This window comes from Salvia hispanica, chromosome 2, assembly GCF_029641045.1.
Source record: "Salvia hispanica isolate PSC_SH4W2 chromosome 2, Shi_PSC_v1, whole genome shotgun sequence".
Classification (NCBI taxonomy): Eukaryota; Viridiplantae; Streptophyta; class Magnoliopsida; order Lamiales; family Lamiaceae; genus Salvia; species Salvia hispanica.
Window position 1 is genome coordinate 7,715,435 of NC_142693.1, and position 15,933 is coordinate 7,731,367.

At 36.4% G+C, this 15,933-nt stretch overlaps 3 protein-coding genes across 3 annotated transcripts; 2 read left to right on the forward strand and 1 right to left on the reverse strand.

The window, feature by feature from the left end:
- The first annotated feature begins 5,048 nt into the window (after window positions 1-5,048).
- Window positions 5,049-8,480, forward strand: LOC125206578 (uncharacterized). Its single transcript, XM_089064811.1, has 4 exons — window positions 5,049-6,588; window positions 6,684-6,964; window positions 7,038-7,154; window positions 7,943-8,480. The coding sequence occupies exons 1-4, from the start codon at window positions 5,049-5,051 to the stop codon at window positions 8,378-8,380; spliced, it is 2,376 nt and encodes a 791-aa protein (XP_088920937.1). The 3' UTR covers window positions 8,381-8,480.
- Window positions 8,481-10,800: 2,320 nt separating this feature from the next.
- LOC125199675 (histone H2B-like) lies at window positions 10,801-11,488 on the reverse strand. The gene has a single exon (XM_048097615.2). The coding sequence runs from the start codon at window positions 11,408-11,410 to the stop codon at window positions 10,967-10,969; it is 444 nt and encodes a 147-aa protein (XP_047953572.1). The 5' UTR covers window positions 11,411-11,488; the 3' UTR covers window positions 10,801-10,966.
- A 2,206-nt stretch (window positions 11,489-13,694) lies between these two features.
- LOC148931506 (uncharacterized) lies at window positions 13,695-15,417 on the forward strand. The gene is made up of 2 exons (XM_089064423.1): window positions 13,695-14,813; window positions 15,346-15,417. The coding sequence occupies exons 1-2, from the start codon at window positions 13,695-13,697 to the stop codon at window positions 15,415-15,417; spliced, it is 1,191 nt and encodes a 396-aa protein (XP_088920549.1).
- Window positions 15,418-15,933: the final 516 nt, after the last annotated feature.

A 15,933-nucleotide genomic window follows, 5' to 3' on the forward strand; every position in this document is an offset into this window, starting at 1 on the left:
TTCAAAAAAGTATAAAATTTACTTATCAAGAGACAAATAGGACAAAAGGTCATCTTCCTTCTACCTGAAAAAAGTGGAGTAAATTATACTTGTCATAAATTATTTACAAATTATCCAAAAAATTAGAAAAAAAAAATTCCACACGAAATTTAGTTTCACAAAAAGGAAACATAATTAATATAGATGCCTAAAATGGTGAGTATTGAAGTAGACATGTTATAAAAGGCTGATCAAATTAAAGAAAATAAATATCCATGTAAATATTACGCCTCTCTCTCCCCCTCCATTTCACACACACACACACACACACTCACGAATCAATCATGTCTGCGGATCTGGAATTGAGGCTGCCAATTCTCAAGATAAGCAATTCGATCGCCAGAGATGATGATCCGTATCGCGAAGACGAAGATTGCCAGACGCCGAGATCTCCGCGGCACATGATCCCCGCCGTCCTCCGCTGCCCGCCGGCGCCGAAGAAGAGGCGGCGCTCCGCCGCATGCAAGAGGAGGCTCTGCGAGTTGGAGTTCTTCGATGTGGTGGAGAGAGAAGAGGTGGAATCGCTCTTCCGAATTGTGGAGGTAAACAGCTCTGCCAAGAGGAATTGCTTTCTCTGAATGAATGTATCTAATTTTACACGAGTTTTTGTTTGTGAATTGCTTCATTTCATACCACGATGCCTACTGATTCAGATGAAATCTGTATCTAAATTACCGGATTTCATAATAATTTATATACTAATATTATATTGATTGCGTGCGCAGCTGCAATTTTTTTATGAGTATCAACAAATCTATCTGATTCGTTTACCTATTTCTTCCTGATTTATTGAAATATTAAACTCAATTCGATTCGATTATTAAATTGTTACAAATGGCGTTTTATTTTATTAATGTGAACTATTTTTGTAGGTACCCAATTTAAAATTAATGGCTAAAAATTCCACATTTTGGTCCTTCGCCGTTCAAACTAATTGACCAAAATTTCCAGCTATAAAAAACTTTTATCTTAAATAATGATTATATTGCTCCGTAAATATTCCAATACATGAATTCAAATTAAATTAATCAGTAAATTCTCCAATATTTTTTAGAAAAATTCAGCTACTCGTTAGTCCAATTTATGGAATTGCATGTGCTTTGATAACTACTTAATCAATTGACATAACAAAATGGACTTCTACTATTGTGGTAACTGGTAAGTAAGTATTTTACCTTGCCGGCATTTGAACATAAAATCCCATCAAATTTATAGCCTGACCCATCTCTCATTAATTACTTATGTTTCCCAATATGACAATCATATCTACAAAATTAAATGACATCAAACAAAGGGAATATTTTCTTGTAAATTGAAGGGCTGATGTAATCCTTCACATTTCTAACAGACTACACTCATAAATATGAATACCTAGTATAAATAAATAAAATAATGAGGTGGTCTTGGGTGATTTATGTGATTTTGAAATATTAATCAAATTTTGAGATTTTGTATAAAAGAGTCTTGGGACACAGCTTGTTTATGAGTTATGACATATACTAATGTAATTTTAATTCAACAAATTAGTATGTATACATGTTAGAAATACTCCCTCCATCCCATAAAAGTTGAGACAAAATTTTTGGGCACAGAGGTTAAGAATTTATATTAAATAAATAGGAGAGATGAAAAAAGTAGGAAAGATAAGAGAGAGTAAAGTAAATGATGGAATAGAAAAAGAGTGATTAGATGTTTTGTTTTTTGTTAAAAAAAGAAATGACTCAACTTTATTGGGACGGATTAAAAAGGAAAATGACTCAACTTTTTTTGGACGGAGAGAGTATTATTTTATTCAAACCATGGGCGCCAACATTAGTACTTGAATAGTCCACATTAAAATCTCATTTGCCTTCATACCTAAATGGGGATTAGTTCCTATATCAGATTAACTTCATTATCAGGACTCACAGCCACAGGAGTCCACGTTTCTGATTATTATTTATTAGTTGACAAAATGTAGATCACCTACCATTTTACTAATATTACATAACGCTTTTTACGTGTTGAGTAGCTTTGAATTGGTAAGTTTTCAAGAAAATTGAAAAATATGTGAATACTATATTCTATGTATTTTCTTAATGTACATTAATCTGTTTTACAACATAGAGAAAATTTTAATTGCAGTTTAAACTTCATATTTTGTTTAATTATAACTTGCAGTATTATATACTCACAAGATTCATTCAACTGATGCATGAACATTTGATGTTGTTGATTGTGTCAGAATGAAGATTCGTACTATTATATAACTTTGTTTGAATATGAGGAAAATTTTGGCTGAGTTGTGACAATAGTCATTTTCGTGTCTATATTTAGTAAAATCCATCATCGATCGATACTCAACCATGATTGTTGAGTGGTACATAAAAATCTTGGTTTTACTATGGTAGACAAAGCTTATATGAATTAATTGAACAAATCGTTTTTAAACTAACTGAAAAATGGATCCAAAATATATTGTTAATTGTTGTTGATTATAATAAACAATTCCTCAACGTTTGGCTTACAATTTAAACTTTTTAATGTCCAGGCTACAAAAAATATTACAGACCAAAATTTAAGCTATAATCGAAATTTTTCTCGATCCGTACTAAAATTAAACTAAAACAAATTGAAGATATTGCCTATGAAAATTGAAAATCAGGCAGTAAACTGTATTCTTTCCTAAATTAAGAGAATCAATAATGGTTCTTCATCTACTCATTGGTGAATCAAACTGATCTTAATCTATTGGTTAGAGGGAAATTAAATCATATTACCAATTGAATTTTATTGTTGTTCATCGTCTAAACGTTATTTAAAATATCATGGTAGATAATGTGCCATATAATTGAAAGCCATATCTGATTGGTATGGTGTATAAACTAGATTCTCAGCTACCAAGTAATGAAAATAAGAAATTATAAGTACCTACACAGTATTTTCAGTTGATACGAAAATATATTCAGATATATGTTCCTTTGGTTACAAGATTAACTCTTGAATAATTTAAGGGGTCATGGATATCAATAGTACCAAGTTGAGGCATAGTAATATGAACCAACTTTACAAAAATAAAATTTAGCCACGGAAAATGTGCTCAGAATCAAATATTAGTCACTACAAAAAAAGCGGCTGTTTGTGACCACTTTATTGCGAGCACTGACTTTTGCTCGCAAACTTGTGACCACTTTATTACGAGCACCGACTTTTGCTCGCAAACTTGCGAGCATAATAGCGAGCATACACGAAAACAACATCCATTTACACCCATTTTTTGCCGGCTGGAATAAAATGAGGGATTTTGCGAGCACACCTATAGTGCTCGAAAGTTTGCGAGCAAAGGGTGCTCGCATCTGTCACAAAATATACATGTGCTCGCAAATTAGTGAGCAATAATAGCTGCTAGCAAATTAGTGAGCAAAAATAGGTGCTCGCAAACTTTAGTTCTTATCCAAATCTACTTTCTTCTTTTCTCATTTGTTACCTTTCTCCACACCGTAGATTCCATCCCTTCCATCCCTTCTGCCATCAGCTTCCACTCATTGCAAAAATTTTGCCAGATCTACTTACATAAAAGTTGGGAGTAGAGATATGGGGAAGCAAGCTTATTAAATTTTGATATTTTCACATTATTGAAAATTGGGGGTAGAAAAATGTGGGGAAGCAAGCTCATCAAATTTTGATATTTTTCAATTATTGAAAGGTAAAACTTTGATTTGCTAGTTATTCTTCTAAAGTTGTGGGCTAAATTATTATACTTGATTTGTTAGATATTCTTAAAAGTTGTGGGCTAAATTATTATACATGATTTGTAAGATATTTCTTCTAAAGTTGTGGGCTAAATTATTATACATGATTTGTTAGCTATTCTTTTAAATTTGTGGGCTAAATTATTATATACTTGATTTGTTAGATATTCTTTTAAATTTGTGGGCTAAATAATTCACAATATTATTATACTTGATTTGTTAGATGTTTTTCTAAATTTGTGGGCTTAATAATTCAAAATATTGGTGTACTCGATTTGATCTATATTATGATATTTGATTTGTTAGTTATTCTTATTTGTGGGCTAAATAACTCAAAGTATTATTACACTTGATTTGATTTATATTGTTTCTTGACTAAGATTTATGCGATTTGGAGGTGTTTCCGCTACCCGTCGGCCCAACTTGGCATTTTCCAATTATTAAAAGGTAAAACTTTGATTTGCTAGTTATTCTTCTAAAGTTGTGGGCTAAATTATTATACTTGATTTGTTAGATATTCTTTAAAGTTGTGGGCTAAATTATTATACATAATTTGTAAGACATTCTTCTAAAGTTGTGGGCTAAATTATTATACATGATTTGTTAGCTATTCTTCTAAATTTGTGGGCTAAATTATTATATACTTGATTTGTTAGATATTCTTTTAAATTTGTGGACTAAATAATTCACAATATTATTATACTCGATTTGATCTATATTATGATATTTGATTTGTTAGTTATTCTTATTTGTGGGCTAAATAACTCAAAGTATTATTACACTTGATTTGATTTATATTGTTTCTTGCCTAAGATTTTTGCGATTTGGAGGTGTTTCCGCTACCCGTCGGCCCAGCTTGGCATTTTCCAATTATTAAAAGGTAAAACTTTTATTTGATGAATATTTTAATTTGTGGGCTAAATAATTCAAAAATATTATTGTACTTTATTTGATTTATATTGTTTGTGTATGATAGATAGTAAAATGAATCAAATTCCGGGAAGAGAGTGGATGTATGAGAGAAAATTTTCCACCGGAGAATTGAATCTTGATTTTATTGATGGTTTGGATAAGTTTATAAATTTTGCTGTGCAACATCCCTCTAGAATGGATGGTTCGAAAATTAGGTGTCCATGTGCACGATGTGATAATAAAAATTTTCTTTATACGGACACGGTGAAGGAACATCTTGTGAGAAGGGGGTTTACTAAAAATTATTATGATTGGAGATTTCACTATGATGTTGAAGCGTCGTCCAGCTCAAGACAAATAGAATCCATGCATTGTGATCCACCATTGAATCCGTACCAGCACATGGTGCATGATGCGTGGGGACAATCAGGTGCTCACGAGCATTGGCAGTATGTTCTGCCTACATACATGCCAGAGCCCCCATTCAATGAGTCGCAGCAGTTCTATAATTTGTTAGAAGCGTCTAAGTCTGATTTGTGGGATGGGTGTGATTATTCTGAGCTGTCAACAAATGCTCGAATAATGACTATGAAATCTGAACATCGAATGTCTCAGCGAGCTGTTGACGAATTGTGTCAGTTTATGGAGGAGCGTTTGCCAAAGCCAAATCGTATGCCTAACAGTTTCTACAAGTGCAAGAAACAAATGCAGACTTTAGATATGCCCCATCTGAAGATACATTGTTGCAAGAAAGGATGCATGATCTATTGGAGAGAAGACGAGAATAGGACCGAATGCAAATTTTGTGGTCAGGCTAGATTCAAGGATAATGGTAGGAGTCCATTCAAGAAGATGTATTATTTTCCTCTGGGCCCAAGATTAAGACGATTATATGCGTCTGAAGTTACAGCTCAATCCATGCGATGGCACGCAGAGCACGCCCAGACTCCAGGAGAGATGCGCCATCCAGCTGATTCTATAGCCTGGAAAACTTTCGACAAGTCACATCCCTTATTTGCTTCTGAATCAAGAAATGTCAGGTTGGCACTTAGCACAGATGGATTTCAGCCATTCGGCCAAAGTGGTTCACAATACTCATTATGGCCGGTAATTTTAACTCCATACAATTTGCCGCCGTGGATGTGCATGAAAGATCCATACATGTTTCTCACTGTGATCGTGCCAGGTCCGAAGAGTCCAAAACAGAAAATTGATGTATTTCTACAACCCTTGATTGCAGAGCTCAACGATTTATGGGCTGAAGGAATTCCAGCATACGATATATCTAGAAAACAAAACTTCCAGTTGCGTGCAGCACTGATGTGGACTATCAGCGACTTCCCCGCATATTCAATGTTATCAGGATGGAGTACATCTGGGCACCGTGCATGTCCGTATTGTATGGAGGACTCACAAGCTTTTTCCTTGAAGCATGGACGGAAAACTACTTGGTTTGATTGTCACAGGAGGTTTCTCAATAGAAATCACCGGTTCCGCAGAGATAAAAAGAATTTCATAAAGAACAGAACCGAACATTCCGGTCCTCCTTCGATCTTAAACGGAGAACAGATACTTGATAACTTGGAACAATTTGAGTACAAGAGAGTGTTTGATGAAGGTGCAGAAACAGCAAACTCCGAGTTGAGCAAGATTTTTGGATGGAATAAACGAAGCATATTTTGGGATCTTCCGTATTGGAAGACAAATGTGATTCGTCACAATCTGGATGTCATGCACATAGAAAAAAATGTTTTTGACAATATCTTTAATACCATCATGAATGTGGAAGGCAAGACAAAAGATAATGCTAATGCAAGAAGAGATTTGGAAGAACTTGGTATACGGCCTGAACTTTGGCCATGTGATGGGAAATATCACAAGGCTAATTTCACACTTGATAAAGAAAGTATGAAATTATTGCTCAAGTGGCTCAACATTTTGAAATTCCCAGATGGTTATGTTTCTAACTTGTCAAAATGCATTGATATGAAGAAACATAAGTTGTACGGTATGAGAACTATAATCAAGACCTTGCCAAAAGTGCTTTTCACACAAGATGCAAGCGTAAGTATGGCAATCATATCTACAGACTGAAAAATAGGAAAAGAAAGCCTGCTTACTTCACGGATGCATTGTGGGAAGACTACACTAAAGCATGGAATACGGCTGCGTCTATCAAGGTTTCCGAGAGATGCTCGAAGAATCGTAAACAAGGATATGAGAAAGCCCCCGGCACACATTGTAACGGATCTGTTTCATTTGACGTTACAGTGGAAAAGATGGTAGACATTACATTTTGTAGTTTAACTTGTTCATTTTTTAATTATCATTAATCATTTTGAATATTCTTTGCAGATTAAAGAGAATAATGGGAAGATGCCTAAGTTTGTAGAATTTTATATAAGGGTTCACACGCGAAGAGGCAAAGATTCACCGGGGGAGTTGTGTTCGCAGCGCGCCATAGAAAAAATGGTAATCTCAAATTAATTTGCTTACAAATTTATTTATATATAATTAATATTTTAGTGACAACTGCTGGAAGTAAATATGAATATGATGGTAGTAGTGACTATGATAATCACTTGATCCTTTGATGATCACCCCCAAAATATGAAATTAAATAAGATATCAAGCATTTTTTGGTCTTGCATCTTTGGGATTTTAAATGAAGAAAAATGGGTACTGCCTTGCATCTATGCTATGCTTCCATGATTGATTCTATGTGAGCATTTCATGAAAAACCAAGGCAGTGTTGAAGGGGGTTTACCATTTGCTGATATCATTACTGTTGAAATAAAAGGTTTGTTATGAAGGAGTGAACAGGTGATGAGCATATATGTGAGTGTGCTATATAAATCTGATTCTTGATTACTCTTGAAATAAGAGGTGTTGTAGTTTGGAAACCTCACCATCTTCTCATTTCATGTATTAAATTGTTTTCTTGGCTCTTTTGATTTATGAGAGTAGCAGATAAAATCCTTTAGCACCATTTCAGATTGAATTTGGCAGCAATGCATTGCTTTCTACGAGTTTTAGGGTCATATGCAGGTTGTAATAGACCGTATATAGCATGTGCATGCATTGGTTGGAGTAGACCATATCTTGATTGATTAATATCTGTATCTTTTAGTTATGCAAACAAGGGGCATTGATGCTTACTGTTTTCTTCTTTTAGTTCTGATGCTTAACTGATGCTTACTTGCTTATTGTTATCTTTTAGTTACTGCATTGGTTTGAAGTCTTATTATACATGTTCATAGGAGCAAGTTAAGGCAAGAGCCGATGAGTTGCGGGCTGCTGGGGAAGTAGATCCAGATTTTGATCGCATTTACCTTGACCTTTTTGTGAAGAATATGAAGAGAAAACAAATTCCCGGAGCTGGACAGGCCACAAGCATTTATTTCGCTGATGCTAGCAGTTCGTCCACTGGGGGCTCAGGCGTTAGCACGGAAGAGTTACAAGCAATGCGAGAACAAATCACAATTGAGATGCGCGCGGAGCAGGAGCAGCGATATGCGGAGCTGGAGATGCAAAATGCAGCGTTGAAAGCGGAGCTGGATAGTCAAAGTGCAGAGCGTGATGCTGCTTTAGCGCGTCAAAAAATGGAGTTACGCGCTGAATTTGAGAAAGAAAATGAGAGGATGTTAGAACTATTGTTGGATCTTACTAAAAAGGTTAACCGAATTAGTAAAAACTGAAAGTGTAAGTTTTGAACTATTGTTTTGTTTTAGAACTATTGTTGGATTTAATGTAAGTTTTGAATTTTGTTCTTTATAAATTGTCAATTTCAATTTTGTTCTTTATGGTTATCCAGATAATAAATTAGAAAAATAATGAGCACAAGAGGTGCTAGCAGAAAGAGCTGTCGATAATGCGAGAACAAATCACAATTTTGTGCTAGCAGAAAGAGCTGTCGATAATGAGCACAAGAGGTGCTAGAAAATTTGCGAGCAAAATGGAGGTGCTAGAAGAATTGCGAGCAAAATGGAGGTGCTAGGAATATTGCGAGCAAAATGGAGGTGCTAGAAGAATTGCGAGCAAAATGGAGGTGCTAGGAATATTGCGAGCACATACATAGTTTAATCGACATCCACCATTAGCGAGCAAAAAGGTGGTCGCAAATGAACTTCTGCTCGCAAAAACTACTCACAAATTTGCTACAAGCGCTATAGCGAGCAGAGTTTTTGCTCACAATCTGCTAGCAAAACTTATATTTGCGAGCACTTTTATATAGTTTTGCTAGCACTCTGGTGCTCACAAACGAGCGCTTTTTTTGTAGTGAGTTTTTGCTCAGTACAATCAATAAAAAAAGAAATATTTGAACAACAATAAACCTAAAATGATAAGAATATGAAAACAAAGGACCTCGATTCCTATGAAGAATCGCAACTAGCCAATCCAACCTAATTGTATACATGTGCCGTGTGCGTTGCCTAACGAACTAAAGCAGCCTAACCAATCGATTTGGAATTTCGTAAACACATGGAGGAACTCTGTCAAAATGAGGTTTTTCATACACTCATGAAGTCCACAAATATTTATTGTGGGACACTGGGACGTGTGATTTGCATGTATGGCTTTTGTTCTGGTTCCCAGGTTCCCAGTGGGATTGATTGTATCATTCAACACAAAACTTCTATGGTAGTAATTAATTATGTTCATATGACGACTAAGTCTCAAGGGTTAATAGTATAAAGACTATGTAAAGTTGTACGTATATCAGTTTGAATTATACAATCCTAACCCAAATCTCCTTTAAGCTACTAAGCTAGTGATTAATCTAGTCTCATTTAACATAATACATCGATTTGATGCTTGCTTCTAAAGTCTCTCCAACTCTTATTGATCAGACTGTTAATTACTCCCTCCGTCCCAGATTTGTAGTAACATTTTGCCAAAAAAGTCCGTCCCACATTTGGAGTAACATTTAGAATTTACTATATTTGCACATAAAATTTTACCCCATTATTCACTAAAATTACACTCAAATGCCATTATCTATATTAAAATAAATCAAAATAAAAATAAAAAATCAAAAAGTCAAAAAGGGACCCACCTTCAACCAACTCATTTCATTTATTACACACACTTCATCATCTCACTTCATTTATTACACACTCCATCATCTCACTCCACCACCTCATTTCATTTATTACACACTCCACATCTCACTTCATTAATTACACACTTTACCAATTCCTAAAATCCGTGCCATAACTAAATGTTACTACAAACGTGGGACGGGGGAGTATTTCTCTTTCTAGCATAGACTACTAATTTCTTAAATAGTACGGAGTACAAAGGATCAAGAATCATTAAATCTACCACGAATCAAGCATAAAAAAAACATACTAGTAGTACTTAAAAAAATTAAACCATATGAAAATATGTATCTGCACCAACAAAATAACTTAATCGAATTCATTCTGATTTTTCCAAAAGCCAAGTGAGACTCCAGAAAGTTTCAGCCGACTGGGTGAGTTTCCCACCATAAACTCCACCTGTTCGGCTCCGATAGAAAGACTTCTAGAGAATCGTCTCCTACTTCCACCAGGTTCCGAAATTAGTTATTCACTTACTGTATTAATTTGGAGTATAAATTCAAAGGTTAGGATTCAATTCAGGCTAAAAACAACTCTTTCAACTCTACAAGACAACAAATTCATGAGTGAAACTCCCTGATCGTTCCTGATGAAAGATATTCCCACCAAATATATGAACAAGAAAGTATTTTTAATAAAATATTTGATCTATACGTACGTCCAGTTAGTACCTATTTAAAAAGATTGGAAAATGAATAAATCATGTTCTTTGCCAGCAATTAATCAAAATAATCAAATTTGGTCTAAGATAGTCTTTTTAGATAGAAAATTACTTGAGCAGACTCCCTAAATTTCTCCCTTCGTCCAATTAGATATGGATTTCATTTTAGAGGAATATTTAATCAAAGGATACAGTGAAATGAATCCAGTCATTTACCTTTTAACAGCCTATTACTTTACTGCTAAAAATCCAGAAGTTTCTAATTTGCAGCCCAAATTCAAAATAAAAAACTAAAATACACATTGCTCTTTCAAATTGTTTTCAAATCTCCATCGAAGTTAAAAACATTTGGCCATAACATCAAACTGATCTGTTCATTCATTACATTTCTAGCACGAAATTACAAAACAAAAATGAGAAGAACAGATGTAAAACTTTAGATCTAAGCAGTCACTTAAAATGCCCTAATCAAATATGAACCATCAAATTAAAAGTATTTAGGGGCAGCAAAAGCAGAGAATTTATGAGCTAGTGAATTTGGTAACAGCTTTTGTCCCTTCAGAGACGGCGTGCTTCGCCAATTCACCGGGCAGAACCAGCCTCACCGCGGTCTGGATCTCTCGAGAAGTGATGGTAGGCTTCTTGTTGTAGCGCGCGAGCCGCGACGACTCCTGCGCGAGCTTCTCGAAGATGTCGTTGATGAAGCTGTTCATGATCCCCATCGCCTTGCTGGAGATGCCGATGTCCGGGTGGACCTGCTTCAGCACCTTGAAGATGTAGATCTTGTACGTCTCCACGTTCTTCTTGTTCCTCTTCTTCTTCTTGTCGGCGGAGGCGGCGCCGGCGTCCTTCGGCAGCTTCTTCCCGGCCTTCGGCTTCTTCTCAGCCGGAGCTTTCTCGGCGGTGGGGGCCTTCTCGGCGGCTGGCTTCTTCTCCGCGGGTTTCTTCTCAGCCTTCGGCGCCATTTTCAGAGAGAGAGAGTTTGGATTGGGATTCGGATCGGAATTGAATTGGATTGAATTGAATTGAAATGGAGGTGATGAGTGATGTTGGAGAGTAGGGTTTGTTATATAGGAAAAGAGGGGCGGAATGTGATTGGTGAAATTTAGTTGGAGCGGATCGACATTATTAGCCGTTCAGATAGTACCTAGAAACTGACGGTGGAGATTAGAGGATGATTGGATTCTGGTTTTTCAATTTTTGGCGCGTTGGCGCGAGTGACTTGATAATGAATTTTGAATTATTAGCATTTCATTTTCGCACTGATTTTCCCTCTAAATAAATAACCTATCTTATTTTCACTCTAAATAAATAACCTATCTTATTTTCACTCTAAATAAATAACCTATCTTATTTATGGGAATCAATTATCAATCATAAGGAGACTGTTAGAATTAAAATGTTCGTATATGATTTTTTATGTAAAATGGTAAAACTATGTTTTATGTTTAATTCTTTATATCTCCAAATATTGACATATTCGGCCTAAGAATTTAAGAAGATTTGACATGTACATCTCTTTATAGGATTTTTTCAGTTAATTGAATTAAATTTAATAATTGAATTCAATTTAAACTCATTAGAATATGAATTATTATCACTGTGATTAAGATTTAAATAGCTACTGACCCTTATATAAATACGGCTGTAAAGTTTGTATATACCGGAGCATGCATGCTGTTTTTTCTATTAAAACGCAAAGATTACAGTATAAAATCTTAATTATCATTGATCGACTCAACTATTTCGTACTTGATTATCACAAGTTCCTAAAATTTAAACCTTGACTTGTGAATACCAAAAATTGAATAATTTATTCAAGCAAATTTCCAAAATAAGCCCAAACTAATAGCTTCTTTCTTTAAATTGAATTTCACTACCATATATCTCAAAAGAAAAACAACAATATAAATTGAATTCTTTGGACAATATTTAACCAAATAAGCAGATCTACAATGTATAAAATCATCTTGTTGTTTCTATGTGTGGAAGTCTTCTTTTTGCGAGAGGTTGTGGATGGTTGTTTTGCTACAACAAAACATCACGTTTATATCCTCAATAATCTCGTTTCAAATTCAACATCGTTGAATATTCATTGTGCATCTAAAGATGACGACCTTGGATTTCATACCATCTCGGCCAACCAAAAATATGAATGGAGCTTTTGTAAAAACTTCTTTTCGACTACGTTATTCTACTGTCATCTCTGGTGGGATTCAGAGGACAAAGCTTTTGATGTTTTTCATGAAAAATTCTTTGCATGATCCACCCACGATTCGTGGTGGGTAGCAAAGAATGATGGTATTTATTTCAGTGATTATCCTCAACCTTTTCCATTGACGAAAATATATGATTGGAGTAATTAAGAAAAAAGATAGGAGTAGTACATAAATGTTGCCTACACTCTTCTTGATGATGTATTACTTCTGAGCTCCGACTGTTGCATATGAATAAAGATTTAGTTACGAATAACATATTTGTCGTGTAATCGTTTCAAGAGATGTTATATGCAACGTTACTGTGACTATAATGTTTAGTGGTAGTAGTAAACTCTTTGTTGTGTACTAGTAGTTACTTACTACTCCCTCCGTCCCACAAGAATATGCACTCTTTTCTTTTTAGTACGTACTATAAGAATATGCATTTTCTAATTTTAAAATCCATTTTATCTCTAATTAGGTGAGACTCATTCTCCACTAACAATACTTTAATTATTTATTCTCTCTATCTCTCTCTTACTTTACCAATTTTGTATTAAAACTCGTGTCAAACTCAAAGTACATGAGTATTATTTAGGAACTGAGGGAGTATGTACAATCTCTAGCTACGTGAAGAACTCTACATATCACGGTACTTAAACATTTAACATTCAACCAAATTAATCGTAATTAAAAAACATAGTCAGTTAGTAGTTGTTGGAAGAAAATCACGGAAGATCTCGCCATATCTGGAGGAAGATACTCGAGATTATTCTATACCAATCATAGAAGATTTGAATCATGTAATTAATGGTAATTAGGTTTTCCTTGTATAGTTTTTCCTAAGCCTATTTATAGTGCCTAATGTACAAAGTCACATATCAATGAATAATAGAATTACTCCCTTTACCGATCCCAATCTCTCTTAATATGGCGTCAGAGCAGGAAGTTTTTTGGCTCAGAAAATTCTCATCATAGCCAGAGAATACCAATCCCGACCTTTCTTAGCCAAAAATCGATCCAGAATAACCATTCCTACAACCACAGAAATATGTCAGACACGGAGGATAACAAGATCAACACTGAACCATCGAAATTGAAGAACAGCAAGAATGTCACGGTGGCATTCAAGCTCAACGGAAAGAACTACCCATTGTGGTCGAGACTCATGAAAGTCAAGATAGGAGGCCGAGGCGCCTATTCACACATCAGAATCGAATCCCCAGAACCGGGAAGCAAATGGTACGATGACTGGGAAGAGGATGATTTGGTGGTGTTTTCTTGGATCGTCGACAACATAGAGAATGAGATCACTGCCGACTTCGCCCACCACCAGACATCAAAGGCCCTTTGGGACAATCTCGCTGTAACGTTCGAGAACAAGGCGGACAAATATCTGATCTTCGACCTGGAAGAAAAGGTACTCACAATCAGACAGGGAGATATGGACTTGGAAACATATTACCGGAGGATCCACGGGCTATGGATCAACATCGATCGCTGCCAGAAGCAGCCTGTCACTTGCTGCGACAAGGGAGTCAACCAATATCGAACACATTCAAATGAGAAGCGACTGTTTAAGTTTCTAGCTGGACTGAATCCGGAGTATAATTCGATCAAACGAGAGATCCTCAAGGAGGATCCCTACCCATCAGTTGAATCGGCCTACGGGTGGGTGAAGACGGAGGCGGCTCGACGTCACATCATGCCACCGGCGTCGTCCTCCCCCACCGTAGATGCCATCGGCAGGAACACCGGAGAAACATCATCTGGGGGTGGAATTGGAAGCGGATTTCTTGTCCAGAACCAGCGCTCGACGAATCGGAGTGGACCGCCGCGCCCCGCAGCTACCGGCCGACCGGGAAACCGACCAGATAAATCAAATCTCTGGTGTACCCACTGCCAGAAGTCGAAGCACACGTATGAGACGTGCTTTAAACGATTGGGGTACCCGGAGTGGTGGGAGGAGAGGCAGAGGAAGAGAACTGCTCAACCTCAAGCAAAAATGGCGGTCGGAGTTACAGAGGAGGGACAACCGAGAAATCAGAACGGGAATTATGGGGGAATGACCGGAAATGCGCCGGCGGTGACTCCGGAAGCTTCAACCGGCGGCGGCAACGTCAGGGGGAGCGGCAATTACGCCGAGAGGGAGGAGGCGGCGCCGAGAGGTATCGGGTTTGGTTTTAAACCAAACCCTAGGCATTTCTCTCAATCTCCTTTTAATCCCCTGAAGTTTATTAAATTAGAAAATAGACCCCATCTTTATAAAAAGGAGCCCCCAGACTTTCTGAATTCACAGATTGACCCTATAGAAATCGAAAAATCTAATATTGACCCCAGTATGTGTAAATTTGTGTCTGAAAACCCCTTTGCTCCTTTAGAAAAAATGTCCGCTGCATATCTTGTGAATAACCAGGTTGATACGGCAAGGGGTTGGATATTTGATTGTGGGGCCACTGATACTATGACTCCAGATAAGAATGATTTTAGTAGCATGAGAGAAATCACTAAAACCTATATTAGAACGGCTAGTGGGGAGTTAATTACTGTTGAGGGATCTGGCACTATTGAGATTTCTCCTACACTTCGTCTCAGAAATTGTTTATATGTTCCGACCTTATCTCAGCGGTTGATGTCTATCAGTCATGTGACGAAGGAATTGAATTGTACTCTTCTAATGCACCCTGATTTCTGCATTTTACAGGATATTCGGACGAGGAGGATTCTTGGGCGTGGCACTGAGAAGAATGGACTCTACTTCGTGGACGAGATAGCTCAACATGGCGGTGCGATGCTGGCTCACGGATCCACGAAACAAGAAATTTGGCTGTGGCACCGAAGACTAGGACACCCTTCTCCTGGTTACTTTAAACTTATTTTTCCAAAGCTTTCTATTCCTACTGATTTTTCACGTGAGACTTGTGTTTTGGCCAAGAGCCACAGACAATCCTTTAAACTATCAAACACTCGTATGCAATCTATTTTTTCTTTAGTACATGCTGATGTGTGGGGTCCCGCACCAATTGTTGGGGGGAATGGTTTTAGATACTTTGTGATTTTTGTTGATGATTGCATTAGGATGACTTGGATCTATTTTATGAAACATAAGTCTGAGGTCATAGATAAGTTTGTCTTGTTTTTTAAAATGGTTCAAACCCAATTTCATACAACCATCAAAACTCTTCGATCTGATAATGGGAGGGAATTTGTTAATAGCCCTATGACACAATTTTTTCAAGAAAAGGGAATGGTTCACCAGACTTCTTGTGCTTATACACCCGAACAAAATG